This window comes from Lagenorhynchus albirostris, chromosome 13 (assembly GCF_949774975.1).
Source record: "Lagenorhynchus albirostris chromosome 13, mLagAlb1.1, whole genome shotgun sequence".
Taxonomy (NCBI): Eukaryota; Metazoa; Chordata; class Mammalia; order Artiodactyla; family Delphinidae; genus Lagenorhynchus; species Lagenorhynchus albirostris.
Genome location: NC_083107.1, coordinates 34,227,810 through 34,251,610, shown reverse-complemented (window position 1 = coordinate 34,251,610; position 23,801 = coordinate 34,227,810). Strand labels below are relative to the sequence as shown.

The window sequence follows — 23,801 nt, the reverse complement described above, 5'->3', positions numbered from 1 at the left end:
CTACTAAATCAACATCTGCCCTGTTTGCCCACTTTTCCCAACCAGGATGTAAACTCCATGAGAGCAGGGACTTTGCCCTTTTTGTTTCCTGCTATATCCTTAGAACCTAGAGTGATGTCTTTCATGTAGTAGGTCGAGGAATGAATGGGTTAAATAGACAATATTTGTAAACAGGTTTTAAAAACTTATTTGTAGCTAAGAAAATCTCTGAGAAAATATAGTGTTCAATACTCATTTGCTTATGAGCCACAACGGCTTAACTGGGATAGGCTAAAGATTTCCTTTTCATTAACAGGAAAATTGAATTTAAAAAGTCACGTGGTTTCTATCATTAATCCATTCACCTCAGGATTCAACATGCATATTCCTTTAGATGAGAGAGATTAAGAACATTTTATAATATCTGTTTAGTTACATACACACAATTTGAGAATACGCTTCCCCCACATTCCCCATTTATTCTAGAAAAACTAAGGGTTCCCAGGATGTGTAATTCTCTAGTATGAAACACAGCTTTCTCAAATCGTCTGTGAATGTACCGTGGGTTCATCCCAACAGGAAATGGCCAAGGTGAGTAACTGAAACTCTACACGCCTCTTGCTTTTACTTTTTTTTTGTTGCGGCTGTGTGCTCTTCTCCCTTCCTTTGAAGGGATTAAGTAAACACGAAAAAGGGAAGTTTGCATTACTTACGTTGGTGCCATAAACTTATTTCCAAAGAGTATCATTTATTAGAGATTCAAACAAATACCCCAGCCCCTGGCTTCCAGACTACAGGGGCCGTTCATTTTGGCCTTTGACGGTGGTCGGCAGCATCCTCTTTTCCTGCCCTGGTTCCTTCCATGCCCATTCCCGAGGGCACAGATTTCTCTGTGGTGCGCTTCTCTATGGTCACACCAGTTTAACAGCTGAACACCAGGTCAACTGTTAATACTGGTGTAACTGATTAGGACCTGGTGTTGAGGGTGGGGAAAAGAAGCCCCCCATCTCCTCTGGCAGCAACCCCAATAGCCAGCATTAACTGAGGCAAGTGACTATTGAAAACAAGGCAGGGGGATAAAGTGTTGCACTAAAAGCTGCGACGGGTGTCTGCATAATCCAGCTGCATGGCCGCATGCCAACTGCTTCCTATCCGTGGTGTATTTACGTTATTCAGGCACTCACCCCGCCCAGAACAGAAAGGACAATGAACTCTACTACCGAAAAGGTATAAAGAAGGAAGAAACTCCCTTCCCACCCTCCCTCCCTCTTTCTGGAAAGAATTAAACAACCCGCTTAAGCCAGATGCGGGGGTTTGTCTGTGGGGTGCGGGATGAAGCAGGAGAGGCTAAGGCAGATGCATTTCTTCATGTGCACAAGAAAAATGCTGCAGGTACGCTTTAGAAAATCCCCCAAACGCTACTGTCAACAACAACAATCACCTCATGCTTCTGAAAGTTTCAACTGTTCAACTGGTGTAACTGATTAGGACCTGGTGAAGTTCCAGGCGTGGGTCCAAACACAAACTGAATGGAGCCCTCCCTAGTGTCTGAACTTGAGTTACACTGACCCTAAGAGTCAATGTCATTACAAATGGTGTTTGACCACCACCCGAACACCACTACATTCTTTATATGCATTTTGAGTAAAACTGGCTTTTTCAAATTGGGCTGGGGATCTGGCCAAATGTGGTTCCTTGAAGGACAAAGCTTTGCACTCCCCACATGCAGCCTTATTTGTAAAAACAGGACTTGCTGTCCTGCAATCACTCAACATGCAACAGAGGTCGGTGACAGCCCATGGCAGGATGGGGAGGGAGAGAAAGAACAATTTTAAAGCTAGATTTTTGTTTTGGGGTGCTGATTCCAAGGTGGCACAAGCAGTTTTGCATCTCAGGCATTTCTGTTCTAAGCTGTGCTCCCCAGATTCAAAGCAGGCCCTGTCTGGGCCACGTTACAGAAGTAAACAAAGGGATTGTAGGAAACAGTGATGAGGCAGCATTGTGTCTGTAAAGAATGTTCAAAGCCAGACAGGTCAGCACTGCCTTGACCTTCTCAGCAGCTGAAGCTCTTTTTGAGCTTCAGTTTCCTCATTTGCAAAACACGAAGAAGCAGCTTACACCGTGCTGGGATGTCCTGAGGGTTAAAGGCAGTAACTGAGGTCCAGTGCCTGATACAAAGAAGCTTGGTCAACTGTAGCCATCATAATTATTTTTGCTGAAAGGCTGACTTTAATTACAAAAGCAGGTCCTTTAAAGACAAGCCTTTCTGGCCCATGAGGACTGGGTTTCCTGACTGCCTGCCTTTTTTAGCTGTCAGAGAACGGGGTGCCAGGGAGGCCTGTCGGGCCTTGGACAGCAGGAGAGCATCCAAAACGGACCTCCAGCAATGATTAATGCAAGGCAGATTTATAAAGAACAGGTCTGAGCCTACATTTCAGGCACACCTGTAGGGAAGCAGCCCGTCTGCCATGTGGCAACTGGCGCTCTGCTCCTCTGGCTCTCCCACTGGCTTCAGAGATAGAGCCTGGAACTTTGACATCCGCCATAAATACTCCCCCTGCCCCCGCCCCCACACAGCCAGCCCTTATCTGATCACAGGGTTCTCTCCATTATGCTAAACATTACATTCACTTCCTCCCAGGCCTCTTTTCCATCCTTCTCCACTTCACCAGACCTCGAGAGGGATTAGTCCAGATCACCGCCTGTCAGGCTCCCTTTTGGTCCCAGCACAACCACGAGCCGCCAGCTGAGCCAAATATAACACCACGTCCTCCAGGGGGACGAGGACCCCTCTTCACTGTAATCACACGCCCGGCCCACCCCCAGTCTTCCTTGAGCCTATAGATTTCAAAAAGCTCTTTGATTGAATCGAATTGTTATGTGTATATAAAGTATTACGTGTATGTGTAAAACGTATGTGTGTGAAATACATGTGTCTTGTCATCTTTTTAAAAAGGATCAACAAAATATTTCGGCAGAATCAAATGAGTTGAGGAGCCAAAGAGACTGGTCGTATTCTATTTAAAAGGGTGGTGGTTTCTTGAGTTTTAGTAGGTATCAACTACTTAAGAATTTTTTTTTAAGTAGGCTGCGCTGGTTTTAGAAATGTATATAATCCAAACTTTATAAAGTTTGGAAAGGAAAGCTGTACATAATGGAGTTTTATGCATGGTGGAAACGTGGTTTTCAGCTCTGTACAAGCCCCTACAGGTAGAACACTAGCTCTGCCCGCTTCCTGTCAAACAAAATGTGTGTTGTTTATATGGTTAGGCCATTACAGGCAACAGTGGCAAGAAAAGCATCTAGACGTGGGAGACCCCACAGGAGCCAGTTCTGGGGAAGGCACCTGGCTCTCCTCTCAAATGCAAATGAGCAGCCACTACGAAGCAGAGGACTTTTCTGAACATTAAGTGTTTGCTTCTTAAAGAGAACTGGCTTGCATGATATCAGAGTTGGGGGAGCTAAAAAGTGGGCTAAGACCACTCAAGAAAAAGGCTTCCCCACAGTTAACTTAACAGCCATGAAATCAGCCATGAAGTACACTTGACGGAGAGTGGTCTTGGAAACAGCCCTACCCCCATATCTGCTAGTAAGAGAATCCAGGTACCTCGAACAGGTACTGACACCATAACTTCGCATGCACGGCACCAAGGCCCTCTGCCAGGGACCAGATTCACCCAGAGAAGAAAGCAGGCTCTTCATCCAATCTTCACAGTGTCCCTGCATTTCTGAGATGCTGCAGCTCATCTTGCCCATGCAGAGTCATTCCCCCAGACGATACAGCAGAGCTTTTATGTGTTTTATCTTTGTGATCAATTGATGCAGTTTTAACATGGCATGTAATGAGTTTTCAGAATGGAACCCCAATATATAACATGGTACCTGGAAGGTGGTGGGTGCTTGCCTTGCAATGACTGGGGATGTAACCTTCATCCAGAAACTAACTGGGCGGAAAGCAGGGGTTCTTGCTTATACTGTGGAGTGTGAATAGGTTTTCCTCCTTTACTATGTGCTGGGCTCAGAATCTGGGAGTGAAGATAACTAGAAAATGTTTTAGGAATCCCCACTTTATTATTATTTTTGGCCATGCCACACGGCTTGTGGGATCTTAGTTCCCCGACCAGGGACTGAACTCGGGCCCTTGGCAGTGAAAGTGCAGAGTCCTAACCACTGGACCACCAGGGAATTCCCTAGGAATCCCCACTTTAATCCTGCATCACAGCTAGTAAGTTCTGCTGTCCTGCAAGGTCACTAGAGCCCTCCCTGTCCAAGTTCCACCCTGAGCCAGAGGGGGAGGCATGGGGCGTGCTTATTCTCATCCTCACATGCCCCATATAAGCCCAGCATCTTTGTTGTTCAGGCTACCTAGCTACCCTGAAGCATATAAAAAGACCTACTCACCCACACACTATTTTATAGTGCATGTATTAAAAGGGGTTGTTTTCTCCATTACTACGAAGGACATTGCCAGCATGACTGATATTTGAAATAGGAATGATTCTTAAATTTAATAACTTATAAATAATTCCTTAGAACCAATCCTAGGAAGTTGAAGTTTATTAGACATGGGCCTCTAGTACTTTTATTTTCCTACTTAAACTTTAATACAAAAACTCTCCTCTGGAATAACCACTGCAAACTCGTTTCTATGAGCTACTGTTTCCATGATTCAAAATAAATGCCCCTACCTTGTTTATAATATTATGTACAATACTTTCCTTTACATTACAATGTGCATTTCCCAATCTCCAAGTGCTTCCTCACACTTTCAGGCCACAAGAGCCAGAGTAGCATGTACACCGAAAAATCATTCTCTGGCACGTGGAGCTGAAACACACACCCTGCAGACGTCCATGGGAATGGACACCCTGCCGGCTGTCCCAAGTGGAGGGTACTTGCTGTTCATGGGTCCTGTGACCCTTAATGGCCAAGAAAAGGAAATGAAGCCAAGACACAAAGGAATAAAGATCAGGGCTGGAAGTTAAACATGTAAGCTTGACAGATGCTTAAGAGGCCTGTGAGGAAATAGTTGAGGAAATACCAGAGGCAGTTAGGGGTCCTCTGACATCCCCACAGCCTGGAAACACTGACCAGGGAGCACTCTGGTGAGCTAGAAAAACCTACAGCTGGCGAGGCAAGTCAGAGCTTCTCGTGGCCCCCGATCCCTCACCTCAGTGACAGCCCCAATTCCAAGGGCAAACCTTCACATGCTGAACGGGAGGTGGTGATACCCACGGCAGCGCCCAGGTACGCTGGAGGTTATCTTACAAAACACTGGTTTTGGGGTTTCCTTCTCAGCAAGGTTTACAAAGTTATATTAGAATCACTCCACTGTACTGTCTTTAAAACACAATTTAGGGCTTCCCTGGTGGTGCAGTGGTTAAGAATCTGCCTGCCAATGCAGGGGACATGGGTTCAAGCCCTGGTCCGGGAAGATCCCACATGTCGTGGAGCAACTAAGCCCGTGTGCCACAACTACTGCGCTCACGTGCACTACTGAAGCCCGCACGCGTAGAGCCCACGCTCCGCCACAAGAGAAGCCACCGCAATGAGAAGCCCATGCACTGCAATGAGAAGCCGCCCATGCACCGCAATGAAGAGTAGCCCCCGCTCGCCACAACTAGAGAAAGCCTGCGCACAGCAACGAAGACCCAATGCAGCGCCCCCCCCAAAAAATAATAAAAAACCCAGAATTTAAAATTTAACCTTTAAGCTTTCCTCACCTGTAGTTTGAACAAGCATAAATCCTCCACAGGAAAAGAGTGATTCAGCTAGATTATACTTCTGTTGCTCTCGATTTTTTTTTTCCCTTTTGGAAAAATCGTTTAACCAAAACCTTTTGATTTTACTTATTTAATATATCCAATGTCTTAAGGATGGAGCTACAGTTCTTTTGTTTCTTCAACAAAAAACCCTTTCCTACCTACATTTAAATTCAGAACTTAAATTCAGAAACCACAAGAATACTATTGATAAATATATAATATCCACAATGATGGATCACTTATAACTGGGGCACAATAAAGATAAAGGCATTAGAGCTGTTATGCTAATGTACAACCTAAAACCATAACACCGGGCAGTGTTAAACCTGGGCAATAAAGTGCTGGCTGAAGTAAATCTTAGCACCCGAAGGCAATTTTAGAAGTTGTGTCTAAGACAGATTTTTTTAATGGCTCTTTGGCAACTCTCCCTGTGTCAATATAACTTTCCCGAGCAACTATCTCTTGAGGTGAGTAACGGACCCAGCTGGGAGAAGCAAGACCCGGCTGAGGTCAAGCCTGGAGAGATAGGGCAGGACAGGCATGGTAGCTTATTGTACAATTGGTGAAGAAAGGAATCATTTTTTCTTGAAATCTGAAGATTACTTGCTCTAATCTCTACTAATAGCAGAAATCCTAATTTCCCCACCCTGTGGATCCAGGGAACTGGAGATTCCTGGGCATATGGGCCCCTTAAATCCTAGGTGGGTTTCCTGGCTGACAGACCACTCCGGATCTCTGTATCCTTATTTGTCAAGTATCTCTACAGTGGATAATTACCTTAATAGGAGGCTCTGGAATGCACTTTAAATTATTTTTGAGTTTTAGGGGCTTCCCAGGTGGTGCAGTGGTTAAGAATCCACCTGCCAATGCAGGGGACACAGGTTAGAACCCTAGTCTGGGAAGATCTCACACGCTGTGGAGCAACTAAGCCCGTGTGCCACAACTACTGAGCCTGCGCCCTAGAGCCCGCGAGCCACAACTACTGAGCCTGCAAGCCACAACTGAAGCCTGCGCGCCTAGAGCCCACGCTCCGCAACAAGAGAGGCCACCGCAATAAGAAGCCTGTGCACCACAAAGAAGAGTAGCCCCCGCTCAGCAACAAAAGACCCAACGCAGCCACACATAATAAATAAATTAATTAATTAAAATTATTTTTGAGTTTTAAAACACTGGCTCCAGAAAATTAACTCACACAACCCTCTACCACGAACAAAAATCCTTCGATTTGGAGGTAAATATAATACAATTAAAAAAAATTTTTAATTTACAATCCCACTAAATTCAACAAAGTTAAAAAAATTTTTGGAAAAGATTTCTTTTTAAAAACCCAGCATCAAATGATTCTCTGCAGTGCCTCAGATGAGGATTATGTTAGCACAAGGGGGATAATTCCATTTTAGACTCTTCCTTTCAAGGCAAATCTCCTTCACCAGGCAAGGCTGCCAGACCCACCTAGACGTGTCTGCATCCTGCCTCCACTCCTCGTTCCTTTTACCTGTATATCCAGGAACCATATCTGTAGACAGTTACTGAAATAACAAATAAATATATCCATGTATCTGTGTTTTATTTTAATGTGAATTCTACCATAGCCTTATACACAGATTCTTTAACATGGTTAACATGGATATTTTAAGATCACCTAAAACATTTTAGGAAATCATAGTAAGATTTTATCACAACAGTTCATTAACATTAAAGGCAATCGATGGGAGATTTCTGAGTTATTCTCAAAAATCATCAAAACACGAACAACTCTGACATGAATAAGCCACTTTAAAAAATGAAATTTATCTTATTCAAACCAAGATAGAATGAATCTGCTTCTTACAGACTGAAATGGTTCTGTCCTAAAGGGTGAGTTTCAGGGTGATCACACAGTGCGAAGTGGGGACAGGAGTCCTGGTAGGCGAGAGGCCAAAGTCTGCCTCTAGGTTTATGATTTTGCTTTTATTGTCTGCTGCTTTGCTGAGCCCAGAGTTCAGTGGGGTTCATAATTAATCAAGATCAAAGGATTACCAACTTGAAACAAACAAAATAACCCACAGCTAAAGAACCCTTTCTTCTCCTATGTTTTTCTCCAAAAGCAATTAATTTTCTTTGACTTTCCCTCTGTTTTATACACCCTTCCAAAAATGGTATTTACGATCCACATTTAAACCCCCAAAGGCCAGCTAATGGAAACGTGAGATTACTAAACAAAATTAACTCTCACCACATTAAAGTACACATGTAATAGAAAAATTGGTACTTCAAAACACAAACGGCAAAGGGAGCTGTTTAAAGTTAATAATCTCCAATTCAGGTCTTTAAATTGCAGCCCTTGAACTTCTGCACCTGACCATCTCAGAAATCTTCGCTTTCTAACAAATTAGAGAAAACAAAAAGGAAGAGAGTGATTAATGATCACATGCTGAATTGATCCAGGAGAAGCACACCATATCTGCAACTCACTTTGAAATGCATAAAAAAATAACAGGGTGTCTCAGATGGACCGAGGGATGGATGGATAGATTATGTGGGTGATAAAGCAGTCGAAGTAAAATACTAGTTTGCAGGCTGGAGTTGGTGGGTGTTGACCGTATACTTCTTTCAACTTTTCTGAACACTTGAAGATATAAGGAGAAAGAGAAAATTTAGTGCTAGATTCTAAATGGAGATCAACACTAAACCTAGAAGATGCTGACAAAGGTACTGAAAAGTCTGGTTACTTCTCCTCACGTGATCCAGGACACATTTTCCATTTTTTTACCTGTCACCTACCACCCTCCACTCCAAAGCAAACCATGGTCAAAAGGTTAGGAAACTACTTTATCAACCTATGTTGATACCTTTTTAAAGCTATAAAATCCTTTACAAGCCAGTCTTTAATAAGACCTGTTCTCAAAAGGAGGTGATAATTTCGCCCACAGGGAGGAAGGTCAGCATGTCCTGTTAGCGACAGGCTGACTGGATCGTGATCCACTGGACACGGACACCCTTTCAGGAGGCAAGAATTACCAATTCATTTAATTCCTTTTCTTCTAGGATTCTGCCACCTCCCTCATCAGAGATGAAAAGCTTAACAAACAAATAAAGCACATGTGAAGCATCTGTTCTCCCTGAAGAATTCTGGACCTCTTCCTTTCCCAGGCAGAGACTAGAAGGCCTGCACGGAGAGCTTAGGTCTTCAATTATCACTGGTGAAGAGCCACACAAGTTAGTTACTCGCTTTTTAAGCTAGAAAGAATCGTAGAAATTATCTACTCCAGACCTCTCACTCAGATGGAGGAATTAAAATCCAGACTGGAGGGTTTCCCTGGTGGTGCAGTGGTTGAGAATTCGCCTGCTAATGCAGGGGACACAGGTTCGAGCCCTGGTCTGGGAAGATCCCACATGCCGCAGAGCAACTAGGCCCGTGAGCCACAACTACTGAGCCTGCGCTCCGCAACAAGGGAGGCCGCGATGTGAGAGGCCCATGCACCACGATGAAGAGTGGCCCCCGCTTGCCACAACTAAGAAAGCCCTCGCACAGAAACGAAGACTCAAAACAGCAAAAATAAATTAATTAATTAATAAACTCCTACCTCCAACATCTTCTTAAAAAAAAAAAATCCAGACCGGAGAAGGGACTTGTCCAAGGTCACTGGCATTAGGGACAGATAAAGAACTAAGATCCAATCTCCAAACAACTCTCCCAGACTCCCCACGCTTTGTTTTAAAGGGGTCCAGAATTGTGGCCAAGGTCTCATATCTCAGCTAGGTCATCCAGAGGATATAAGAGAGGTTATTCTCATGGGTCTCTTAAAATGTACTGGATGGACAACTGATTGTCAAAGGAATCAAAGAGCAAGTATCACTAACATAGCCGCGCGCAAAAATGGCAGAGCTGGGGGTGGGGCTGGGAAGTCCTCCCCAGTTTGGCAAAGTTTCACACCAACGGAGGCAAATCCTCATTTTTGGATCCACAGGGTGTAGCTAGTGCCCTACGTCAGCAGACTTGACCTCTGTGGCACAACTCCTTCTCACTCCTGGCTGGGACACCCCAGACCCACTAAGCCCCAGTTTGTTCATGTATAAAATGAGGGAGGGGGCCCAATGACCTTTGAGGTCCCTTTTCAACTTTGGCCTCTTTATAACTTTGTGTTAAAAAAAACCACATGGCCGTAAAGTCATGCCAGAGGACTTAGCAAATATTCTACAAAAGCATATCAGAAAACTTTCAGCAGTGAAATGCAACCGAAAACATCTTTCGAATTGAAGAAAAACTCTGAAACCACAAAGACCTGAAACCATGACAAACTAACAGATAGGCTCCCTCAGTGCAAGTGGTATTATGCAATTATAAAGCTCCCAGGAGCAAAGCTGGGCTATCAAAGTACTATGAGAAAAGCAAGAAAATGATGAAAGTTGCGTTTTAATAAGTTCCTTTGAACAAAATAGGTACAACCTAGCCATCCGGCTGGGATCACACATCCACAAATGCGAGATTCTCCTTAGCCACAATGGAAGAAAATCGCCAAGACATACTTATGGAGCAAATTCAGGCAAAAAAGAGAAGAGAAATTGTCTCTTTTCTCCCAAACAGTTCATCCTATAAGCTTTATCATTTGACTCAAGACAGCCACTCCAGTACCAATCTTCACTACTTTCAGAGAGAAAGAGGGAAAGTGTTAAGAAAAAGCAATGAAGCAATTGCTTAACTTAAAAATGGGGAGAGACATTTACTCGTAGGCCTTTGATAAAGAAACTCTGTGTACTTCAGGTTTCCCATTGGGTCCAGGCTGCTTCAATGTCACAAATGAGCTCTGGTCAAAGTTTTCTTGTCGGGGCTTCCCTGGTGGTGCAGTGGTTGAGAATCTGCCTGCTAATGCAGGGGACACGGGTTCGTGCCCTGGTCTGGGAGGATCCCACATGCCGCAGAGCAACTAGGCCTGTGAGCCACAACTACTGAGCCTGCGCGTCTGGAGCCTGTGCTCCGCAACAAGAGAGGCCGCGATAGTGAGAGGCCCGCGCACCGCGATGAAGAGTGGCCCCTGCTCGCTGCAACTAGAGAAAGCCCGCGTGCAGAAACGAAGACCAAACACAGCAAAAGTAAATAAGTTAATTAATAAACTCCTACCCCCAACATCTTAAAAAAAAAAAAAGTTTACTTGTAAATCAGTTGTTTGAAACGAGAACGTGATTTCCCCACAGAACAACCTAAAAGGGTGAGCAGTAGGATTCCCAATTCGGTCCATGGAAGCCTAATCAATTCCTAAAATACCTGAATCACAGGCCTATTCCCAAATGGTTTTGACTGCCCGCTGACCATCTCAACAGAAGCCTGTTTCCCTCCTCTGGTGGAACAGCCAGTTTTCGGCTGGGTTTTGCCATGAGTTTTCCTCCCTGGGTGTGGGGTGCAGGAGAAAGGGCAAGCAAGGAGAAGCTCTTAAACTCTTCATTTTGGCTGCATTTTGGGTCCCTGGAATTTGGCACTACCGGATCTTGAAGAGGGCAGAAAAGAGCCAGCCTGACGATCGCCTGCTAATAAGGCTGAGAAATCTTTACATCTATGCAAGCAGCAGACAAACCAAACAGAAAGCACGTAAGGTACCCAAACTCACAATGACTGGTTTAAATGCAGTGTGACAATGGTACCAGTACCAGCGCTTTAGGAATGCCAAACAAGCGTCCCTGGGGAAACTGTTCTTTTTTTTTTTTTTTTTAAATAAATTTATTTATTTTATTTTTGGCTGCGTTGGGTCTTTGTTGCTGCACACGGGCTTTCTCTCTAGTTGCGGCGAGCGGGGACTACTCTTCGTTGCAGTGCACGGGCTTCTCACTGCGGTGGCTTCTCCTGTTGCGGAGCACGGGCTGTAGGCGCGTGGGCTTCAGTAGTTGCAGTACACGGGCTCACTAGTTGTGGCTCGCGGGCCCTAGAGCACAGGCTCAGTAGTTGTGGCGCACGGGCTTAGTTGTTCCGCAGCATGTGGGATCTTCCCGGACCAGGGATCGAACCCATGTCCCCCTGAATTGGCAGGCGGATTCTTAACCACTGCGCCACCAGGGAAACCCTGTTCTTTTATGATGGCGATGACTGCCGGTGAGCAGTTAGAAAGGCAGCCACAAGGCAAGGCTCACAGGATCAACACGCAGCAGCGACTCGACTAGTTCTTGATTTATACATAGAGGGACAGGATTTGACCTACGAGGGCAATTTCCTTCTGAGATATTACAAAACAGAGCCATCCTCTTGGTACACGTGCTTCCATTCAGTTTCTCTCCTGCCATAAAAGAACTGGGGGGTAAGGAGAATGTGTAGGCCAACTAGCTAGGAAGCTGGCTCACAGTTTCACACCATCTTCTTAAAATGTTGTTTCATTTGTAGGAGAGTATTCTAGTCTGATCTCAGAAAGAACTTCCAAGGAACATGAGAGATAATTAGGAAGACTAATAGCCATTTGATTTTAAGACTCATGATCTTCACGGATAATCGAGAGCCTCGGAGGCTAATAAGCTGCTGAATATGGACTTTCCTGGCTACCACCAACATGTTTGCTCCAGGGAGCCCGACCAAGCTATTGGTCATGCGTTCAGCGGTAGCTAAAGACCACTGCCTGAGGGAAGTCAATCCAGCAGCCAGGGCCCACTTCTAGCAGCGAGCTTTACAGGCAAGGTGGCGGTCTGTGTGGCCCAACAGATGCAACTACACTACCACGAAGCCGTGCTGTGGCTGCAGGCTGCCATCTAGTATCAGGAAGGAAGGATGAAAGGGCTTCTGTCTGAATGCCTGATCGAGAGGAACTACTCACAGCCCAGCTCATTCACCAGCGTGCTTCAGCAGCCTCTCAGGACTAAGCCCACCCCTAGGGAAGTCACAATCCCTGAAGGGAGCCACCTGGACTGAAAATTGCTCCACACCCAGCAAATTCCCACAGTGAGAAACTCAGTATATGGAAGCTCTTGGGTGAACTGAAAAGGCTAAACACAGAGTGATGTGACACGATGGCACTTTTTCTCGTGTGTTTGCATATAGGGAATTAACCCTCACATTTATTGAAGGTCAACTCCTATCTCAAAAGGCAATTAATTTCACATCCAGGGTTCACTGAAGTATTACTCACAATAGCCAAGAGGTGGAAATTACCTAAATGTCCATCAGGGGATATGAATAAAGAAAATACATAAAACAGAATCTTTTTCAGCTTTAAGAAAAGGAAGAAATCCTGTCGTATGTTACAACATGGATGAACTTTAAGGACATTATGCTAAGTGAAATAAGCCAGTTCAAAAAGACAAACACTGCATGATTCCACTTTTAAATGCCATTATCTAAAGTAGTGAAACTCGTAGAAACAGAAAGTAGAATGGTGGTTGTGAAGAGCTGGGGTAGGGGGATATGGGAGTTGTTTAATGGGTATAGTTTCAGTTTTTCAAGATGAAAAGGTTTCAGAGATGTGCTGTACAATAACGTACATGTAGTTAACACTAATACACTGGACACTTAAAAATGGTTAAGATGGTAAATTTTATGCTATGTTTTTTGCCACACACACACAAAGTCAATTAATTTGAGAAATAAAAAGGGGCCACTTGAAATAGGTATACTCAAGAAGGACCCCAAATTCATAAATTTGGGACTTTGGCTAAAGAACATTTCTATTGTCCTTAGGTAAACATTACCTCTATTTTAAAAAACCCACAAAACTCTCCTCTAATGATGAATGTAGCATATGTCCATTGTGCAAACTACATACATTATAACCACGCTTTAAGAAATATTCTTCTATACTGTGAGGAATGATTAACAAACTACAAGACCTTCTCACGGTAACTATAAAAGATTCTGTCACTTATCACTGATATAGTTATAAGTGACAGAATCTCTAAAAATATTTATTTATTAACATCTTTATTGGGGTATAATTGCTTTACAATGGTGTGTTAGTTTCTGCTTTATAACAATGTGCATCAGTTATACATATACATATGTCCCCATATCTCTTCCCTCTTAAAAATATTTTTTATGATTAGTACCTTTTTATTTCTTCTATACCAGCCTCAGTTTTTAAAATTATTTAAAACACACACACACACACACACACACACTCACTCACAAGGATTTTCTAATGGTTCCATTTCTTCAACACGGGGGCTAGTGATTTTTTTTTTTTTTTTTTTTTAGTATTTTTCAAAGCAGAAAAAGGGGCTGTTTTCTTTTTCTTTGGAATGAGCTCCTGCCAGATTTTGCACACTGCAGTTCTTTGGCAATGTGATGAGAACACATGCCCACCCACAGACACTAATTCTGCTCCCCACTCTTCCCAAGCAGCCTCTATGACACATGCTGTCTATACTCCATTTGATGGAATTCAAGAGCCCCAGTCAAACAGCAGGCCCCGCGGGGCCGGAGCAATGGCAGGCAACCCATCTCTTCCACTGGATGGGCACAAGGAATGAGTGTTTAAAAGAAAACCACAAAAAAGCCAAACCCAACTTGTACGTCCCCAATCTGAAAATCTTTACAACTCTATGAATTAACACTGAAAATGAAAAGTCATCTCTTGGGCTGAAATCTGGAAAGAGATAGTATCTGGCTGTGGTTCCTTGCACAGAGCTCTGTGAAGACAGTGCAGCAAACTCCCCGAGCTGCACTCAAGAGGGTGCTCAAGGAAGGCAGCCTGTCCTGCAAGCCAGCAGCTTTCTAAGAGGGCTGAATTGCCATCCTGGCACCGAGGCATTTGCTTGCTCGTTGGTGATTATCAGTCATGAAGAAATGCTGGTGATTAAGAATCCAACTATGAATGGGCATGGCTTCCATTAACTGTCCCTCATCTGTCCTAAGGCAATCTGGGCATAGATGACAATGCAAACAGGTTGTCAGCAAACTTATACCTGGAAGAATGCTCAGGACTAATAAGAGTCCATACTGGTTTGATAAGAGAGTGGTCATTCACCCCGTTCACATGTCCTTAAGAGCAGGGGTTGATGCCCTAAGGCTGTTCTGTACCTGTCTCTGGCTTTTCTGAGCCACACGAGAAAGTTGATATTCCCAGATAACGATACAAGATTTATCTGTAAGTGCTATTAATCCCACCCACTGTGTAGGCAGAGTGGCCATAAACCCCGGATGTGGGGAGGACAGTGTAACAGCAGAACAGTGGGCAAAGGACAACAGGCAACGGACAGGTCCAGCTCTCCCCCGGGGGCTACAGTTACAACCACGCATCCATAAATCATTCACCAAGTACAGAAGAACAGACTGCAAACTCACTGAACAGGTCTCTCTAAATACAAATAAGTATTTTTAAATGTTGATAGATAACGTATAGTATTTTGAAAGGATTAGTGAATTCATTATAGCCTTGAGTCATTAGAATATAATTTTAGCCGACGCTAAAAAGGGGAGGGGTCTTCAAAACTCAAAGATTGACAAAGACTGTCCTTGGTGTTTACTAATCTGTGCCACTAAAATATTCCAGGACGCTCTAAGCTTTCAGAATTCACCCTCCCTGACTGCCACTCCCCGCAAGGAAGAAGGGGAAAAAAATCCTTTGTCCCAGGTTGTCGGTCTACTTGGCTCAGAAGACATGGCCACCGAAACTATCAAATGAATTTTTGAGTAGGGCAGTTCTTTCTTTGATATGAAAGCCGTCCAAGAAATGATAGATTCTGAAGAAGCAGAAGGGAAGAGCTAAAAGTTGCTTCTACAAATAACCATCACTGGCTCCAGCTAATCCATGAATGAAAAACCCAGGAGGAAACTGTTGCCTATGATGATGGATCCCCACTGAAGAGGGAATGAAAGCAAGGACAGGGCTGGGCCCGGATCACAGCATTTTAAAATGTGACACTACCCAGCGCAGAGCTCTGAACAAGGGCAGCGTCTCACTCAATATCTATCAATCGCTTCCAAGTTGAATGATGGGAAACCCACGGTACCAACTGCGCTCTGTATCCCCTCTCCCTCAAAAGGAAAAGAAGGAATCTGAAAACCACGTGGTCACTCTGGACTGAGGCTCTTGGGGCTTACATCCAAGGGACTCCCAAAGGCTGCCACAACCCCAGGGGTGACTACAGAGATCAATATGCCCTGAGGGTGAAAAGTAACCAAAGCCGAAAGAAATCACGCTGCCCTGAAATAATGCGGACAGGACCTGAGTTAGCCTCAACTGCACCAATCACAGGAGACCAAGGCCTTTTCACAGACATAGAAAAACGCCAATAAATCAAGAACTTTAAATGAAATGTTTTTATATACCTGCCTGTAATACTTTCTGTAGGCCTCAAGGAAAAAAAAGATATCAAAACCTAAGATTTTAGGGGTAAGACAGGAATAAAGACACAGACCTACTAGAGAACGCACTTGACGATATGGGGAAGTGGGAAGGGTACGCTGTGACAAAGCGAGAGAGAGGCATGGACATATATACACTACCAAATGTAAAACAGATAGCTAGTGGGAAGCAGCCGCATAGCACAGGGAGATCAGCTCGGTGCTTTGTGACCACCTGGAGGGGTGGGATAGGGAGGGTGGGAGGGACGGAGACGCAAGAGGGAAGAGATGTGGGGATATATGTATATGTATAACTGATTCACTTTGTTATAAAGCAGAAACTAACACACCATTGTAAAGCAATTATACTCCAATAAAGATGTAAAAAAAACTAAGATGTTAAAAAAAAAACCTAAGATTTTAGTGAAATCAGGGCAAATTAGCTCATCTCCCCTTAATTCACATTATTTAGTCACATTATTTTTCTGATGACTTTTGACAAAATGAGCCCTGGGCTGAGTGTGGCATCCACGAAAGCTCCAAGAGACCCCCGTTCACTGTAAGATGGCAAAATTCTGGCTTTAGTTCAAGCTACATTTCTAAAGTAGCTTTTCTTCCATGACTTTAAAAAAAAAAAATGTTAATGAGAAGGAATGAAGAGGACTCTCACTTTGAATCTGAAGTATTTTTTTAATATCGCCAAGTGCTATTATTAAATATTCACTATATACGTGTGTGTATACACACACATATAAAAATAAGCAGTACAGATGTGGGCAGGAAAATTCTTAGCAAAACTCCCACATATTTCAAATACTGTTCTTCCACATTATTGTCCTCTACCATAATTAGCATGTTACAGCCTAACAGGTGGCTTTCATTTATAGAATGCAAAATTAATGAAATTTGGAGATGGTCCTGTCTCCAAAAACAAATTGGCCATTCTAAAAATAGTGTACCCCTTAATCTACAAAACAAACAGAAACACACCAAACAAACTCATTTCATGCTGGCTTACCATATCATCGGAACTGCTGAATGCATTTTAATAAATAAATTTAATACATTTACTGACAGTTTAGAATACACATACCTCAAGGAAAACAAGTCATTATTATGGGCTTTACAAGAAAGGGGAAGAGAAAAAAAGACTGCCTGTTTTTCCAGCTTGGTAACCTCAGATCTGTTTAATGCTCTCTGAGTGATAACAAAATTTACCGCCACAGACAGGGCTGCTCCACAAATGCTAAATCTTAGGCAAATTTGTGGGCAATTGTGTTACAGGCCCTGACCCAGCCATTTTGGACAGACAGACCAGAAAAGCATAAATAGCACTGCTATAAACTAACTATAGCATCTGTCCCTAACAAGTAGGATACAAAAAGTATTTTTAAAAAACATGAGGAGACGCTGAATGGACTGTCAACACTTGGAGGAATGTTTAATACACTCAAATAAACAAGATATGTGCCTTAACTAGCCAGGCATTGTTTAAATTTAGTGAGTGAAGAGAGGGTCAGACAGGCGACACAGCCTCCCAATTATGCAGAACAATCCTTCAGATCATGTGAAAGCTATAATTAAATGTTGTTACCAAATCTCCACCACCCTTTCTCCCACCTAGAAAAAGTTAATGCATGAATTCAGTATGAGCAAATTATTATTTGCAAAAAAATATTCACTTAGTCGGGGAATAAAGCTTTCTGGCATTAAGTCATCCATCTTGGAGGGGTAGGAAAAAGCACAATATTGAAAAAAAAATCCAACATAATAAATAAAATAGTTACCATTAGACCACCTCCTTAGTTCATCTCTGCTTATTCATTTTTTAAAAAGTTTTAAGCTACCCCACTCCCCCCAAAAAGGTATACCACCTCTGCTGTTTCCTAGGCAGTATCTTTTAAACTCAGGGCTTAATAAAAGGGATGGGTTAACACCACTTCTATCTGAACGTCTAAGGAGAAATCTGTTTCCAGAAAGGAACATGAGTGGACAAGAGCTCTGTGTCAATCAAAAGACCAGTGGTTACCTATCTGTCCTCGCACGTGGATGCACACAGACACACACACACACGCTTCAGTTCTGCACAATTAGAATAATTTTTTCCCCTCCCTTAAAAAATGTTAAAAACAAACACCAGAAAGGTTAGGCAGAGGAGAACCACAAGAAAATGAAGTTCATATAAACAGTAAGCACATACCTGGCGGGCGATGCCATTTCCTCTACATTGTAGAGCCCAAGTGCTGGGTATTAGCATTATTACTACTATAGAGCTTCCGAGAAAAATGGATCGGCTCTTGCGGACCTGAGAACCAGCTGGCTGCTTGAGAAGTGGTTTCCCCCATATATGATTCAGTCTCCTTGACAAATATACTGCATCGCACTGGATGAGTCATCTGAGGGTTAGTCCGCATTTTATAGGCCTGTTGTGTCATTACTCACATTCAACATCCTGCTTCTCAAAAGTGGAAGCTGGAAGTCTGACAGCTGACAGATGCTTTTTCCAATTAAAATGTTGTTTAAAAAAAAAATCTTGTAAGTTTTGATGATCAGTCATTGATGATACTGTGAAATGCACAGGGAGCAAATGGCACGGCTCAATACCCCAGATCACAGTCTATACAGCCACAAGGGCACGTTGTTTACCCACCCCCATCCCCAAATGATTTTGTTCAGAGTTGAAAGCAAGGACCCTCCCTCCTCTTTTAAACTATCAGTGAAATCAGTATGTTGGTTCTTATGTTGTAAGGTTACCTAGTTGCAAGAGCTTTGTTTAAAAAAAAAAAAAAAAACACATCAAAATTTTGTCCCTGGAATAACTCTGTTAGGTGGGATAGTGGCATTGTGTTTATAAAATGTCTACTTTTAAGAAAAAGTATGCTAGGGATGAAATGCTATAATATCTGGGATTTGTTATGAAATATTTTTGCCCCAAAAAGGGGAAGTTTAAAGAAATGTGACAAAATCTTGGTAACTGTTGCATCTGTGTAGTGAGTGTATGGGAACTGGCTATATTATTCCCTCTTCGTTTGAGTAGCTTCGACAGTTTTCACAACAAAATATTTTAAAAAATTAAAAAAAAAAATTCAGTCCTATGGGCTAATCGTACCGACACAAGGCAATTTTCTAGTTAGGTGAGAACTCACCGTATGTGCGAATGGGGGCATCATTCACGCCGGGCAACCAAGCGGCCCTGGGGGTGTGGGGGAGTGCCAGCTGGAAGGTACGATACACGTGTCCTGAGGCACCCGGCGCCTGGACCCACCAGTGCCTGGTGCCCTCTCCTCCCAAGGCTGCTGGTGGTTGTTCCACAGGCTTTCTTTGAGGACTTCACTCGCGAGCTCAACATTGACATTACGAGGGATGGGTTACTCCAGCTTCCTTATATGGTTTTGGAAAGGTGCCATGAGAGATTATAGAAGTCCCATCCAAGTCCTCTCACACCAACAAACCTCACCGGGAGGTGGCAGGGCGTTTGCACGACTCGCTTTATGCTCAAATTGGATTAAACCACCTGAAGGAGGAAGACAGCTTTGATTTTATGGCCAAGAGAAACCCCATATATGGAAGCTCCAATGTATGTTAAAGGAAATCATTGTTGAAACTAGATGTTTAAAAAGCCATCTGTGTTGGTAGGTATGTTCTCCAAGTGTGACAAGTCATCACAGGGCACCGGAAATACAGAGGTCCTATGAAAGCCTAGGGCCTCGGGACTGCTCCCTTTAGGGCTGACACCGAAGGAGAGGAGGAAGTGTCACGTCGAGACTCCCACCTCAGCCACCAGCCAACCAGCCTCAAAGGACTGGGCAAAGAGGGCTGCAAATTGGCTGCAAACGGTTGTGATGTCCTCACACCACATCAAGTGACCCTTACGAATCCAGACTGTTCAGGACTGTGTGGGCCGGAACTGAAGCCTTCCTTGGTTTTGACAGATTCTTTCCTCAATCGGACTGTAAGCTACAGGCTTATCAAAATGTCCCCTTGAAATTTAAAAATAACCTTCCACACACTTATGAAGTATAACTGACCTTAATGCAACAGGTAGAAATGGGAGGAATTAATGAACTTCTAGCCTAATTTGAGTTTCTGTATTTAAGAAATAAATCCATACTTCTTTAAAGAACTGTATAACTCATATTTCACTAATTAAAAATACAAGAGTAGGGACTTCCCTGGTGGTGCAGTGCTTAAGACTCTGCACTCCCAATGCAGGAGGGCCCCGGGTTCAATCCCTGGTCAGGGAACTAGATCCCACATGCCACAACCAGGAGTTCGCATGCCACAACTAAGAAGCCAGTGAGCCGCAACTAAGGAGGCTGTGAGCTGCAACGAAGACCTGGCACAACCAAATATTTTTTTAAAAATACAAGAGTAATAGCAATAATAATGTACATACACACAGAGAAAAGGAATGAGAATATGGCAAATACGGTAAAATGTTAACAAATGGGGAATTGGATATAGAGGAGTCCTTCACACTATTCATTTCTCACTTACAAAAAAGTTGTAAGTTTCAAAATAAACACAGAAACAAGAAAATACACAATCCCTGTTACAAAGAAAAAAAAGATTTTTATGGATTTAATAGCCACCACAGTTTTGCTGCTGCTCCCCTCACTCATTAAAAAAAAAAAAAGTCTTAGACCATAAGGAAATTTACCAAAATGTAAACGTTAGGAAAGCCTCTCTGGGTTAGGGTTTCTCAAAGGGTGTTCCTTGCAAACAATTTTATAAGAGGCTCCAAAAACAAAGCAAAACCAAAACCCCCTGAACAAACATTTTGGGAAAACAACATACTCCATCCTTGAGAATGCCGTTTGTTTAGTGTTGCATTTCACAAGCTCATCTGGCCACAGCAACCCCTCACCCATTCCCATTCCTATGAGCTGAAGAAAGCACTTTGGGAACTACTGCTGTAGGTAATGGGTTACGGAATGCTTTTTTTTCCTGATCTTTTACTCTAAGTTTTCTTCAGAACACGCCTCACTTACTATAAGAACAAAAGACACGCAGACTCGGTTTCTGCCATTTGTAATGGAGATTTCTATTTGGCTGACTTGCACACTGATGGCCACCAGCAGTCTGCCCTGACCACGCTACAATGGCCTCGCCACCATCAGTGCCAGTCGAGGACCCTTGCACCTGGGCACAGCAGGTTAACAGCTCATGCTGGTGTTGGTGGTTCTGTTAAGAGCGGGTAGGCCCTGGCTGAGGCCATCCAGAAGAGCTGCCCGGGCCCAGCTCCACCTGGCCAGCCTCAGAGCACTGGGTCTTGGAACGTGAAAATCAGCCTGGAGGTCTCTGGCTTCTGAATTCCCTAGGCCTTTAAATATTCATCTCCCAGCACTGATCCTTGGGTGTCAAGAAGCAGAACTCCCTGGGAAGCACAGCAGAACATGGCTTCCAATTTCTTATAACTCGCTAAAGGACTCTTATTTTTTTCATTCTTGCCATGTATTAATTTATACAAGAGTTTTCAGCAACTATCTCTTTGCATGTATTTTGGGGCGGGGGGGAGAGGGTGGCTAAAGTCCCAATACTGGTTAATGTCAAGATCTAAAAGCATAAAAGCAAATGTGAACGCCAACGACGTAGGTACCGTAGGCTGTGCCGTGCAGTGGTAAAGAGCTTGAGCCTGGAGTTACGCTATCTTGGTTCCAAATCCAGCCTGGCCCTTAGCTATGTTATGTAAGTTCTCTAAGCCTTTGCTTCTTTGTCTGTAAAATGGGTATAATACTATTAATAACCTCAGAGAATTGTTCTGAATGGGATAAATGTGATCTTTCACAGTAAGTACTTAGTATAGGGCCTGGCCACCTACAGAGCACTCGTTAATTCATGCAAACAACAACCATGAGGACGTTTGCAAGTTTTATGAATTTAGACTGTGAGACGTGGGCAAATCACGGCCAGCCACCACACTGGTCTGTGGCCTATCGTCTTGTGGCCACTTTAGAGCTACGAACGCAGAATTGAGCAGTTGTGACAGAAACCATATGGTCCCCAAAGGTGAAAATATTTACTATCCAGACCTTTACAGAAAAAGTTTTTCGACCCCTGGTGATTAACGTCTGGGTGGATAAAGAACCAGGTCTTTTCCCTATAGAAGTTTTGGTCGTTGCTCCCTTACTTTGTTTAATATCTCAATTTAGAATCAGATACACAAGCATTATTTTTGGTGATTTGGTCCACATGAGCTGTGTAGCTCATGCTTTCCTTACAATGCAAAACACACACCACAGTGCTGTCTCATGGTGGGTGGAGAAATCCACAGAGCCTGAGGTTGCCTGTTGGTCTTTCCGCCTCCCCTCCTTCCTGACCTCCCCTATTTCAGAGTCCAGTGACCGCAGCTGATGTGATTCCACAGCTGTAATTTCCCTCCCCCAAGTCACATCTGTGCATTATGTCGAAACCACATGCGTCCCCAGAGCCTCAAGCAAGAGGTGAAAGATGATCTGGAAGAGGCATTTAGGAAACTGAGCAAAAAGAAATGAAGGGTGCTTTCAAGAGGGCTGGACAGCCATGGGCAGGATTCATACAGCACAAGCGGCCTTCAGAAACAACGGCTGCTGCAACACTGCCCCAGCCAGCAGGAGTCCTGTGAGGAGACTGGGGGCCAACCCAGAAAAATGAAGAACACGCCTCAAAGGCAGGTCCCAAGACTCATCCCCGCATCCAGTCGTGCTGCCTATTTTCTTTGGCAGGAACGCTTGTTTATTTGGGGAAAATAAACCCACAGTATTAATGGATAATGCAGGTGAAGGGACTCCTGGGACTGGTCTCTGTGAGAGGAAACTTGAACAAAAGAAACCATTCGAACTGCCTTCAGTTAGTTCTCTTACCAAAAAAAAAAAAGTCTTAGCCAGCTGATCTGACAGAGATGAAATCTGGGGGGTACTTAGACACCCAGTTTTTCTGGTGGTCACTTGCCTTCCCGGCATACATCAACATCTTTGCGACGTCAATCCAATAGAAAACCGCCTGTGTTAAATACTAAAGTGAAGGATGAGCGCTGGACTACAGCTGGTCAAGAATGAGGAGGGAAGCAGAGGATTTCAGAGATGGCACAGAGTGACAAATCGCACTTGCAGCCAACTCAGTTTTCAGCTGTGTTCCTTAAGGTGTAACTGTCTAGCACAGGGGTAAAGGAAGGCTTTCTCCAGAGCTCACGGTTAATCTGGGGATGTTCAGCTCGGCGAGAGCCAGAAGACCTGCGATGATGAAATGCATATGAGCTGTTAAGCTAAGCAGATATATATATTTTTTTAATAATAGTCCCTACGATACGAGGACCTTTCAGAGCTGGGCTTGTGGATTCAGCCAGGTTTCTTTAGGGAAAGGCAATGGGAACTCACATTCACCCGGTGCCCATTTTGTGTGGGGTACTCTGTATGGCTATATTAATGCACCAGCAAACTTTGTTCCTGGCCTGTGTGGAGGAAAACAGGAATGAGCTACTAGGTCGATTTAGGCTAGATAGTCTGAATTTTTCAGCACAGGATGTTACACAACCAAGACTGATAAAAGAGGAAGGAGGAGTCTGAAATACATCAGAAATATGGGAATGTCACCCTGGGAAATTACAGAAGGAACCATGGACTTGATTAGCAAGGAATAGGTAAGAGCATTCAGGGTTCTGGGTCTATGGCCGAGCTGCAGGCCAGGCGTCTAGCAGATCACTTTTCGCTTCCAGCCTGGAGAGCAAACAGGGCAACAGGGCCTGGCCTCAGAGACCTGGGCTGCAGACAGAAACCAAACCTACATCTAGGGGTGGAACTTTAAGTTCAAGGGATGAGGTTGCCTCAAGACCCGGAAAGACA

General features: G+C 43.8%; 1 protein-coding gene across 2 annotated transcripts in view; it reads right to left on the bottom strand.

Annotated features, from left to right (window-relative positions):
• The window catches only part of SPRED2 (sprouty related EVH1 domain containing 2), a 121,481-nt gene that overhangs the window by 36,294 nt on the left and 61,386 nt on the right, over positions 1 to 23,801 (bottom strand). The window contains exon 1 of one of the 2 annotated variants that reach the window (XM_060169137.1): positions 18,182 to 18,317. The exons of the other annotated variant lie outside the window; for it this stretch is intronic. Within the exon in view, the coding sequence (XP_060025120.1) occupies positions 18,182 to 18,198 (17 nt within the window). The 5' untranslated portion in view covers positions 18,199 to 18,317. Of the gene's footprint in view, positions 1 to 18,181; positions 18,318 to 23,801 lie in introns of those variants that run through there. 2 annotated transcript variants of the gene reach the window in all.